The 12,713-nt window shown below is 51.9% G+C and overlaps 1 protein-coding gene across 1 annotated transcript in view; it reads right to left on the bottom strand.

Annotated features, from left to right (window-relative positions):
- ints4 (integrator complex subunit 4) overlaps positions 1-12,713 on the bottom strand; it is a 66,887-nt gene that overhangs the window by 12,621 nt on the left and 41,553 nt on the right. The window contains exons 16-19 of the mRNA XM_055665853.1: positions 9,912-10,005; positions 6,997-7,077; positions 5,635-5,765; positions 3,108-3,167 (exon numbers count right to left, since the gene is read on the bottom strand). Of these exons, the coding sequence (XP_055521828.1) occupies positions 3,108-3,167; positions 5,635-5,765; positions 6,997-7,077; positions 9,912-10,005 (366 nt within the window). The remainder of the gene's footprint in view (positions 1-3,107; positions 3,168-5,634; positions 5,766-6,996; positions 7,078-9,911; positions 10,006-12,713) is intronic.

The following is a 12,713-nucleotide window of genomic DNA, read 5'->3' on the forward strand; positions in this document are numbered from 1 at the left end:
GCCAATTAACCTACAAACCTGCACGTCTTTGGAGTGTGGGAGGAAACCGAAGGTCTCGGAGGAAACCCACGCAGGTCACGGGGAGAACTTGCAAACTCCGTACGGACAGCACCCGTAATCGGGATCGATCCCGGGTCTCCGGCGCTGTAAGGCAGCAACTCTACCGCTGCGCCATCAGCTGATTCCCTCCCACATGCCAAAGCCGTGCAGGTTTGAAGGTTAATAGGATTCGGTCAAAGAAAATTGTAACTGGTCCCTCGTGGGTAGAATAGTGCTAGCATACGGGGTGACTGTTGGTCTGCGTAGACTCGGTGGGACGAAGGGCCTGTTTCCGAGCTGTACCTATAAATCGTGAGGCCCGAACAATTGGGAGGAGTTGAGCAGACTAGGACTCTGTTCCTTGGAGCGCAGGAGGATGAGGGATGATATTATAGGCGTGTGCAAAATCATGAGAGGAATAGATTGGGTAGATGCGCAGAGTTTCTTGCCCAGAGTCGGGGGAATCGAGGACCAGAGGACATGGGTTTAAGGAGAGAGGGGGGAAGATTTAATAAGACAATAGACAATAGGTGCAGGAGTAGGCCATTTGGCCCTTCGAGCCAGCACCGCCATTCAATGTGATCATGGCTGATCATCCCCAATCAGTACCCCGTTCCTGCCTTCTCCCCATATCCCCCGACTCCACTATTTTTAAGAGCCCCATCTAGCTCTCTCTTGAAAGCATCCAGAGAACCTCGCCTCCACCGCCCTCTGAGGCAGAGAATTCCACAGACTGAGGGGTAACTTTTTCCCCTGAGAAGTAACTTTTTCACATAAAGGGTAGTGGGTTTATGGCTTGAGCTGCCGGTGGAGGTAGTTGAGGCTGGGACTCTCCCAACGTTTAAGAAACACTTGGATAGGACAGGTTTGGAGGGATATGGGCCTAACGTGGGCAGGTGGGACTAGAGTAGCAGGGACATGTTGGCCGGTGTGGGCAAGTTTGGCTGAAGGGCCTGTTTCCATGCAATGACACCAAACGAAGCAGGAAAAGCGGTGGGTTTCTGCATGGCATGGGGGAAGCCAGCAACTCATCCAAATTGAAAGATATGTTTGAAAGACATTTGGACAATTCGATGGGGCGGGTGTGACTAGTGAAGCCATCATGTGGCATCCTTCTACATTCCAGCGAGTACAGGCCCAGTGCCGTCAAACGCTCATCATACGTTAACCCACTCATTCCTGAGATCATTCTCGTAAACCTCCTCTGGACCCTCTCCAGAGCCGGCACGTCCTTCCTCAGACGAAACTAAACTCCTCACATCCTCCAATCAAGAATCTATATATCTCTGTCTTAAAAATATCCACTGGCTTGGCCCCCACAGCCATCTGTGGCAAAGGATTCCACAGATTCACCACCCTCTGACTAAAGAAATTCCTCCTCATCTCCTTCCTTAGGGAATATCCTTTAATTCTGCGGCTGTGCCCTCCAGTCCCCGACTCTCCCACTAGACAATAGACAACAGGTTCAGGAGTTGGCCATTCGGCCCTCCGAGCCAGCACCACCATTCAAGGTGATCAAGGCTGATCATCCCCAATCAGTACCCCGTTCCTGCCTTCTCCCCATTATCTTTAAGAGCCCTATCTAGCTCTCACTTGAAAGCATCCAGAGAACCGGCCTCCACCGCCCCCTCTGAGGCAGAGAATTCCACAGACTCACAACTCTCTGTGAGAAAAAAGTGTTTCCTCGTCTCCGTTCTAAATGGCAGGGGTGTGGAGATGGTCCTGGGGAAGTTTATAAGAATTATCCCAGGAATGAGTGGTTTGACATATAGCGTTTGACAGCGTTGGACCTGTACTGAGGATGAGGGGACATCATGAGGGGATTAGAGGATGTTTTCACTCGTGCAGGGCCATCAAATTCATTTTAGGTCACGGGCAAAATGCAACTTCATGATTTTTGTCGGATGGTGTTGTGCACGCGCAAACGCAGCCCGATCTGGCGCCGGGGACAGCTGCCGCCCGCCCTGGCATCAGGGAAATCATCCGGCGGGAAGGATAGGACCCCTTCGCGAGCCGCGAGTTTGACATCCCTGCACTAGTGGAAACATCCTCTCCACATCCACTCTATCCGGGCCTTTCACTATTCGGTAAGTTTCAATGAGGTCTTCCCCAATTATCCTTCTAAACTCCAGCGAGTACAGGCCCAGCGCTGTCAAACGCTCATCGTATATGTCAAACCACTCATTCCTGGGATCATTCTTGTAAACCTCCTCTGGACCCCCTCCAGAGCCAGCACGTCCGTCCTCGGATATGGAGGGCCCAAAACTGCTCATCAAACATAGAAACTTGGTTCAGGAGGAGGCCATTCGGCCCTTCAAGCCAGCACCGCCATTCATTGTGATCATGGCTGATCATCCCCTATCAATAACCTGTGCCTGCCTTCTCCCCATATCCCTTGACTCCACTAGCTCCTACAAGATATACAAGATACATTTAATTGTCATTTTTTGTCATTCTGCCCTAGAGCTCTATCTAACTTTCTCTTAAGTCCATCCATTCCCTTCCACTGCCCTCTGTGGAAGGGAATTCCATAAATTCACAACTCTCTGGGTGAACAAGTTTTTTCTCACCTCAGTCTTAAATGACCTCCCCTTTATTCTAAGACTGTGGCCCCTGGTTCTGGACTCGCCCAACATTGGGAACATTTTGTTTAAGAAGGGTTTCGGCCCTAAACGTTGCCTATTTCCTTCGCTCCATAGAGGCTGCTGCACCCGCTGAGTTTCTCCAGCATTTTTGTGTACCTTGGGAACATTTTTCCTGTATCTAGCTTGTCCAGTCCTTTTATAATTTGATACGTTTCTATAAGATGCCCCCCTCATCCTTCTAAACTCCAGTGAATATAAGCCTAGTCTTTTCAATCTTTCCTCATATGACAGTCCCGCCATCCCAGGGATCAATCTCGTGAACCTACGCTGCACTGCCTCAATCACAAGGATGTCCTTCCTCAAATTAGGAGACCACAACTGTACACAATACTCCAGATGTGGTCTCACCAGAGCCCTATACAACTGCAGAAGAACCTCTCTACTCCTATACTGAAATCCTCTTGTTATGAAGGCCAGTATTACCTGGGGAATATCTCCAGCTCCTGCAGGAGTTTCTCGCACATGCTGATCACAGTTTCCATCCTGAAATAAAGAAGAGTGCAGGAGAGAGTCAAGGACCTGTTCCCACTTACGCAATCTTTTCGGCGACTTGCCGGCACCTGTCATGGTCGCAGCGGGTGGCCGAAAAATGTCAACATGTTTAAAATCCAGCGACGACCAGCAAAAGGTGGGACCCTTTGGGCGACTACTCACCACCATGCCTTCCACTATTCGGTAAGTTTCAATGGCATGTCACGGGGTGACGCCTATTTGGTGGTGAGCAGTCGCCCAGCAGTCGCCCAAAGGTGGCCGCTGGATTTTCAATGTGCCGCCTGTACGGTCGTGAGTCGTCGCCCAAAGAGTCGTGCCTTTTTTCTGGTGGCCGCTGGATTTTCAACATGTTGAAAACTTTCGGCCACCTGCTGCGACTATGACGGGTGCCGACAAGTGGCCGAAAAAAGTCGCCTAAGTGGGACAGGCCCTTGAGGTTCCATCCAGAGGCTGGAAGGTTTCATGGGTGGCGGATGTATGGAACGAGCTGCCGGAGGAGGTCGTCGAGGCCGGGACTAATACAACATTTAAAAAATACATCGGGACAGGAAAGGTTTCGATGCTGCATTCAGCGTAGTGTGTTCAGTTCTGGGCACCATGTCGCAGGGAAGCTGTCGTCAACTTGGCTAATGTCTACAGAGAAGATTTACGAGGATGTTGCCAGGACCATTAGACAGGGACGTGGACAGCACAGGTTTAGAGGGATATGGAAGGTGGGACTAGTGTAAGATGGGACATGTTTGTCGGTGTGAGCAAGTTGGGTCGAGGGGGCCTGTTCCCACACTTCTTCTCCGTGAATTGTCACCTCGTCGTGGTGGAGAAGCTCGTGTGGTCCTGAGATCCTGAGAGCGATGCCGTCTGGAGCTATGCTCCTGGTAGGGCCACCCATGGCGGTACGGTCGAGGGGGGGGGGGTCTCTGACAAATCGCGTAAGTGGGACAGGCCCTTTGGAACACGAGAAAAAAACGCTCGATCTACGGCGACAAGACCAGGGACGCAATCGGCGACTTTAGAACGGGGGGAGGACGGGGAGACTGCGAGCCAGATTCCATCGGCGAGTTGGAGGCGGAGAGAATCTGCAGCTTTAAATTCTTGGGCATCAACATCCGAGTTTATAGAGTCACAGAATCTGGCGTGGGTGGCGAAGTGGTAGAGCTGCCCCTAATAGCCCTGTCCCACAGTAAGAGCTCTCCCGAGATTTAAAAAAAAATCAAACTCGTGGTGAGCACGGAGAATGAACGTAGCGGGTACGTCGGAGCTCGGGGACGTCTCTTCGCGGCTCGTAACGCTAACGGCAGGTACTCGGGGAGACTCGTTAACGGCAGGTAAACACCGGGAAGGCTCGTGAAGATTTTTCAACACGATGAAAAATGTCCACGAGAGCCTCGAGCACCGACGAGTGGCCATTACCGTAAATCTCCGAGTTGGAATCAGGGCAAACTCGGGAGAGCTGTTGGAATGAACTCGTACAGTGGGACAGGGGCTTTAAACAGTGCCTGAAACCCGGGTTCGATCCCATTTACAGGTGGTGGTGGTGGGCGTGGACTCGGTGGGCCGAAGGCCGAAGGGTCTGTATCTCTGAAGTCTAAAGGTCGCTGCCTCCACCCCTCCCTCCATCGCCCTACTCTCCGACTGCTCTACATAGGGGCAGCACGGGAGAGTTGCCGCTTTACAGCGCCAGTTCTCAAGAGAGAGTTAGATTTAGCTCTTAGGGCTGACGGAATCAAGGGTTATGGGGAGAAAGCAGGAACGGGGTACAGATTGTGGATGATCAGGCATGATCATATTGAATGGCGGCGCTGGCTCGAAGGGCCGAATGGCCTACTCCTGCACCTATTTCCTATGTTTCTATGACAGAGACCTGGGTTCGATCCTGACCACGCGCGCTGTCTGTACGGAGTTTGTACGTACTCCCCATGACCTGCGTGGGTTTTCTCCGGGTGCTCCGGTTTCCTCCCACTCGATTAGTATGGGTTTAAGGTTTATGGGGAGAAGGCAGGAGAATGCGGTTAGGAGGGAGAGATAGATCAGCCAGAATTCTCTGCCTCAGAGGGCGCTGGAGGCCGGTTCTCTGGATACTTTCAAGAGAGAGCTAGATAGGGCTCTTAAAGATAGCGGAGTCAGGGGATATGGGGAGATGGGCAGGAACGGGGTACTGATTGGGGATGATCAGCCATGATCACAGTGAATGGTGGTGCTGGCTCGAAGGGCCGAATGGCCTCCTCCTGCACCTATTGTCTATTGATTGAATGGCGAAGTAGACTTGATGGGGCGAATGGCCTAACTCTGCTCCTGTCAGTTATGAACGTGTGTTATGAACTCCAAAGACGTACAGGGTTTGTAGGTTAATTGGCTGTGGTCATTGTAAATTGTCCCCAGTGTGTGTAGGATAGTGCCAGTGCACGAGGTGATCGCTGGTCGGCACGGACTGGGTGGGCCGAAGGGCCTGTTTCCTCACCCTCGGGATGTGCGGGCGGTCAGGATGAGCTGCAGCGCCTTGGCCTGTAGCCGCATGTGGTGGATGGTGGCCACCTGCCTGCTCCCCAGCCCGCTGTACAGGAACTCCAGCCTGTAGGTGTGCTCCACAATCTGCAGGGGAACAGTACAAGCAGGACGTCACCACATGACACCCGCGGGCGGCACAGGGAGAGGGGGAGGAAGCGGGAGAGGAGAGGAGAGAAAAGGAGAGGAGGGAAAGGAGAGGGGGAGAGGAAAGGAAGAGGGGAAGGAGAAGGAAAGGAGGAGTGGGGGGGGAGAGGAGAAGGAGGGAGGGGAGAGGGGGAGAAGGGGGGGTCAGGAGGGAGGGGGGAGGGGGGAGGGGGAGAGAGGAGAGGGGGAGGAGAGGAGGGGGGGGGGAGGAGAGGGGGAGAGGAGAGGGGGGAGAAAAGGAGAGGAGGGAAAGGAGAGGGGGAGAGGAGAGGAAGAGGGGTGAGAAGGAAAGGAGGAGTGGGGGGGAGCAGTGAAGGAGGGAGAGGAGGGGGAGAAGGGGGGAGGGAGGGAGGGAGGGAGGAGGGGGAAGAGAGGAGGGGGAGGATGAGGGGAGGGGGGGGAGGGGAGGAGAGGGGGAGAGGTGGGGATGGGTTGGGAGAGGAGAAGGGGGAGAGGAGAGGGGGGGGAGGGGGAGATGGGGGGACAATATAACAATGTAGAGTGGATGGGGGTTATCTCCATCTGTTTCTCCAAACAACTAAACCAAAGGACACAGAGTGCTGGAGTAACTCAGCGGGTCGGGCAGCATCTTCTGGAGGACATGGATAGGTGACGCTTCAGGTCGAGACGCTCCTTCAGTTTAAAGATGGGTCGCGTCACGAAGCCTCACCTATCCATGTTCTCTCTCTCGCTCTCTCCAGCGAATTGGGGGACCAAGAGAGAGAGAGAGAGAGAAAGAGAGAGACAGAGAGAGAGAGAGAGAAAGAAAGAGAGAGAGAAAGAAAGAGAGATAGAGAGAGAGCGAGAGAAAGAGAGAGATATAGGTGTATTGCAAGTTTATGTACAGGAACATATCTATCCATGCACTGTAAACGTATTTATACTTATGCATTTTAAACATGTATGTCATGTTTTATACTTTGGCAATATAACAATGTTTTTATCATGCCAATAAAGTTTTTTAATTGAATTGAAATGAAAGAGAAAGAGAGAGCGAGAGAGAGAAAGAGAGAAGAGAGAGAGAGGGAAAGAGGGAGAGAGGGAGAAAGGGAGAGACAGAGCTGCTGCCAGACCTACTGAGTTACTCCGGCACTCTGTGGCCTTTAGTCCACTGTGTCCATCATGCGAAGGGTCGGCAGGGAGAGCTAGGACAAGCCAGGAGACCACTGACCTGTCTGGCGGCAGAGGCGGCCATGACGTTCTGTTTGAGGTAGAGGGGAGCGGCCACGTTCCACAGCTTCTCCTGCAGCGACTGCCAAGGGAACAACACTCCGTGTCACAAACCCAGCGCCCGCCTGCTCACAGGTCTAGCGTCAACAAACTCTTTAACCCAGCTCTCTCAAACCTCAACAAACGCACCTCCTCCCGCCCCTGAGAATTGGGGGAACAAGAGAGAGAGGGGGAGAGAGAGAGGGGGAGGGAGAAAGAGAGAGAGAAAGAAAGAGAGAGGGAGAGGGAGTGTGTGTCCTGTGTAAGCGGTTGGACAGGCCAGATGCAGGAAGATTGTTCCCGATGTTGGGGAAGTCCAGAACAAGGGGTCACAGTTTAAGGATAAGGGGGAAATCTTTTAGGACCGAGATGAGAAAAACATTTTTCACACAGAGAGTGGTGAATCTGTGGAATTCTCTGCCACAGAATGTAGTTGAGGCCACAGTTCATTGGCTATATTTAAGAAGGAGTTAGATGTGGCCCTTGTGGCTAAAGGGATCAGGTGGGAAGGAAAGAAGGCAGGTACAGGATACTGAGTTGGATGATCAGCCATGATCATATTGAATGGCGGTGCAGGTTCGAAGGGCCGAATGGCCTACTCCTGCACCTATTTTCTGTTTCTATGTCTCTCTCTCCCCTTCCCCCTCCCTCTCCCTCAGCTGAGTTACTCCAGCATTTTGTGCCTATCTTCGTTATTATAGTACCTGCTTGGCGTAGGAATTTGGACTAGCATTGTGGTTGGCACGGACAAGTTGGGCCGAAGGGCCAGTTTCCATGCTGTATGACTATGGCATCACTCCCCACTCTCAGTTAATCCTTCTCCTCCTCTGGCAGCTCGTTCCATACGACCACCGCCCTCCGAGTGAGATAGCTACCCCTCAGGTTCCTCTTAAATTTAGTTTAGTTTAGAGATACAACGCGGAAAAAGATACAACTTCGGCCCAATGGGTCCGCGCCGACCAGCGTTCCCCGCACATTAACACTATCCTGCGCACACACACACACACACACACACACACACACACTAGGGACAATTTTTACATTTACCAAGCCTATTAACCTACAAACCTGCACGTCTCTGGAGCGTGGGAGGAAACCGAAGATCTCGGAGACAACCCACGCAGGTCACGGGGAGAACGTGCAAACTCCGTACGGGCAGCACCCGCAGTCGGGCGCCTCATTGAAACATACAGAATCGTGATACGCTTGGATAGAGTGGATGTGGAGAGGATGTTTCCACTAGTGCGAGAGTCCAGGATTAGAGGTCACAGCCTCAGAATTAAAGAAGGAGATGAGGAGGAATTTATTTCGTCAGAGGGTGGTGAATCTGTGGAACTCATTGCCACAGACGGCTGTGGAGGCCAAGTCAGTGGATATTTTTAAGGCAGAAATAGTTAGATTCTTGATCAGTACGGGTGTCAGGGGTTATGGGGAGAAGAAGGCAGGACAATGGGGTTAGGAGGGAGAGATGGATCAGTAATGATTGAATGGCGGAGTAGACTTGATGGGCCGAAAGGCCTAATTCTACACCTATTCCTTATGGCATGATAAGGAAACAGCATTCAGTGGTACAGCACAGGAACTGTGTCCTTTGTCCCACTATGTTGAACATGATGCCAAATTAAACTAATCCCTTCTGCCGTTTCATGATCCATATCCCTGCCGATCTAAAAGCCTCTCTGCCTCCACCACCACCAGGCACCCACCACCCTCTGTGTAAACACAAAAACTTGCCCCGCACATCTCCTTTACCCTGCCCACTCCATCTGACCTCAGGCAATGCCCAGCTGTCTTTGACATTACCACCCGAGGTGAAAGGTTCTGTCGACCCTGTCCACCCCTTATCCTCGTCTATCAGGTCTCCTCTCAGCCACCAATGCTTGAGATAATTGTGTGTACAGCCGTGAGAGGAATAGATCGGGTAGACGCACAGAGTCTGTAGCCCAGAGTAGGGGAATGAAGGACTGGAGGACACAGGTTTAAGGTGAGGGGGGGAAAAGATTTAATAGGAATCCGAGGGGTAACGTTTTTCGCACAAAGGGTGGTGGGTGTGTGGAACGAGCTGCCGGAGGAGGAAGTTGAGGAAGGGGCTATCGCAACATTTAAGAAATTTGAGAGAAAGGATAGGACAGGTTTAGAGGAATATGGGCCAAACGCAGGCTGGTGGGACTAGTGTAGCTGCGACAGTTTGGCCAGTGTGGACTAGTTGGGCAGAAGGGCCTGTTTCACTGCTGTATCACTCTCTATGACTCAGTTTTTTTTTCTCAGGCCTGTTCTGTGCCATCTTCCTGATGTTGGGGGGGTCCAGAACCAGGGGCCACAGTTTAAGAATAAGGGGTAAGCCATTTAGAACGGAGACGAGGAAACACCTTTTCACACGGAGAGTTGTGAGTCTGTGGAATTCTTTGCCCATCGGCCCTTCGAGCCAGCACCTCCATTCAATGTGATCATGGCTGATCATCCCCAATCAGTACCCCGTTCCTGCCTTCTCCTTATATCCCCTGACTCCACTATCTTTAAGAGCCCTATCGAACTCTCTCTTGAAAACATCCAGAGAAGCGGCCTCCACTGCCCTCTGAGGCAGACAATTCCACAGACTCACAACTCTCTGTGTGAAAAAGTGTCTCCTCGTCTCCGTTCTAAATGGCTGACCACTAATTCTTAAACTGTGGCCCCTGGTTCTGGACTCCCCCAACATCGGGAACTACATGGATAGGACATGTTTGGAGGGAAATGAGCCAAACGCGGGCATGTGGGACTAGTGCAGCTGGGACACGTTGGCCGGTGTGGGCAAGTTGGGCCAAAGGGCCCGTTTCCCCTCTGTATGTCTCTGTGACTCCATAAACCAACCCAGAGGTCTTTTGCTGGTTTGCTTACCTTCATGAGGAGTAGCTGACACTGCAGGTAAGTGGCTGAAAACTCGGCCATCCCCGCCAACTCAGGCTGCAGCTCCCCGAGTCTCTGCAGGTCCCTGCATTCGGAAGGAAAGTGAAATGAACAGCATTATTTGAGCTGCATTTCAACAGATTTCAGTGGTGCGGTTTAGTTGGCTTCAGCCTTTGGAGATAAATCACAGAAACAGGCCCTTTGGCTCACCGGGTCCATGCCAACCAGCGTACACTAACACTATCTTACACAGCGGCTGCAATTTTACCAATTGGACAATAGACAATAGGTTCAGGAGTAGGCCATTCGGCTCTTCGAGCCAGCACCGCCATTCAATGTGATCATGGCTGACCTTCCCCAACCAGTACCCCGTTCCTGCCTTCTCCCCATATCCCCTGACTCCACTATCTTTAACAGCCCTTTCTAGCTCTCTCCTGAAAGCATCCAGAGAACGTGCCTCCACCGCCCTCTGAGGCAGAGAATTCCACAGACTCACAACTCTCGGTGAGAAAAAGTGTTTCCTCATCTCCGTTCTAAATGGCTTACCCCTTATTCTTAAACTGTGGTCCCTGGTTCTGGACTCCCCCAACATCGGGAACATGTTTCCTACCTCTAGTGTGTCCAAGCCCTTAACAATCTTATATGTTTCAATGAGATCCCCTCTCTTCCTTCTAAACTCCAGAGTGTACAAGCCCAGCTGCTCCATTCTCTCAGCATATGACAGTCCCGCCATCCCGGGAATTAACCTTGTAAACCTACGCTGCACTCCCTCAATAGCAATTAACTCAATTAACGTACAAACCCGTACGTCTTTGAAGCGTGGGAGGAAACTGCAGGATGCGGACAAAGCCCATGCGGGTCACGGGGAGAACGTGCAAACTCCGTACAGACAGCACCCATAGTCAGGAATGAACCCAGGTTTCTGGCACTGTGAGGCAGCAACTCTACCGCTGCGCCACCGAACCGGCCAAGTGGTTGGAGGTTTAGTTGAGGGGGGGTTTTTGCTTAGTATTGTCACATATACTGAGGTACAGTGAAAAGCTTTTGTGGCCTGCTAACCAGTCAAAGGCTTCCTGCAGTTCTGGTCTCTTCTCATTCCAGGGGGGGGGGATGTGGAGGCTTTGTAGAAGGTGCAGAGGATGTTGACCAGAATAATTGGAGGGCACTAGCCATGAGCAGAGGTTCGACAAACTTGGACAGTTTTCTCTAGCATGCCGGAGGCTGGAATAGGAATCTAGCCAAGGAGAATGTGAGGAAGGACATTCTTGCTATTGAGGGAGTGCAGCGTAGGTTCACAAAGTTAACTCCCGGGATGGCGGGACTGTCATATGCTGAGAGAATGGAGCGGCTGGGCTTGTACACTCTGGAGTTTAGAAGGATGAGAGGAGCTCTCATTGAAACATATAAGATTGTTAAGGGTTTGGACATGCTAGAGGCAGGAAACATGTTCCCGATGTTGGGTGAGTCCAGAACCAGGGGCCACAGTTTAAGAATAAGGAGTAAGCCATTTAAAACGGAGACGAGGAAAATTTTTCACAGAGAGTTGTGAGTCTGTGGAATTCTCTGCCTCAGGTGGAGGCCGGTTCTCTGGATGCTTTCAAGAGAGAGCTAGATAGGGCTCTTAAAAAGGGATTCAAGGGATATGGGGAGAAGGCAGGAACGGGGTACTGATTGGGGATGATCAGCCATGATCACATTGATCAGCCATGATCACCATGATCACATGGTGCTGGCTCGAAGGGCCGAATGGCCTCCTCCTGCACCTATTTTCCATATCTATGAAAACGTTTCGGACAACTGCTGCTACTATGACGGGTGCCGACAAGTCACGTAAGTGGGACAGGCCCGTGATGTCCCATCCAGAGGCTGGAAGGTTTCATGGGCGGCAGATGTATGGAACGAGCTGCCGGAGGAGGTCGTCGAGGCCGGGACTAATACAACATTTAAAAGACATCGGGACAGGAAAGGTTTCGAGGCTGCATTCAGCGTAGCGTGTTCAGTTCTGGGCACCATGTCGCAGGGAAGCTGTCGTCAACTTAGCTAATGGCTACAGAGAAGATTTACGAGGATGTTGCCAGGACCATTAGACAGGGACGTGGACAGCACAGGTTTAGAGGGATATGGCAGGTGGGACTAGTGTAGATGGGACATGTTGGTCGGTGTGAGCAAGTTGGTTCGAGGGGGCCTGTTTCCGCACTGTATGACTCTAACTTCCAGCCTTCTATCTTCAAACCTTCCAGCCTCAGTGGAGGCAGGTTCTCTGGATACTTTCAAGAGAGAGCTAGATAGGGCTCTTAAAAATAGCGGAGTCAGGGTATATGGGGAGAAGGCAGGAACGGGGTACTGATTGTGGATGATCAGCCATGATCACATTGAATGGCGGTGCTGGCTCGAAGAGCCAAATGGCCTACTCCTGCACCTATTGTCTATTGTCTATCTTCTCCGTGGATTGTCACCTTTTCGTGGTGGAGAAGCTCGTGTGGTCCTGAGATCCTGAGAGCGATGCCGTCTGGAGCTATGCTCCTGATAGGGCCACCCATGGCGGTAAGGTCGAGGGGGAGGTCTCTGACAAAGAGCGGTCCAACCAAGACCTCAACGGTGGAACAGGCGGAGGACGATGGCTGACCTTAGTGGAGCGTCGCAACGGCTGGGAAGGCGGATGAAGGCTGCAGCAGAAAAGGGTCTCCGGTCGTCTTGGACTCCATGCCACTGGATCCTGACCCAGATCTGTCAAGGACCTGGGGTGGCTGTCTGTGCACCAGTCTCCCCACGTTAAACAAAGTCACACACAGG

This window comes from Leucoraja erinacea, unplaced genomic scaffold, assembly GCF_028641065.1.
Source record: "Leucoraja erinacea ecotype New England unplaced genomic scaffold, Leri_hhj_1 Leri_155S, whole genome shotgun sequence".
Classification (NCBI taxonomy): domain Eukaryota; kingdom Metazoa; phylum Chordata; class Chondrichthyes; order Rajiformes; family Rajidae; genus Leucoraja; species Leucoraja erinaceus.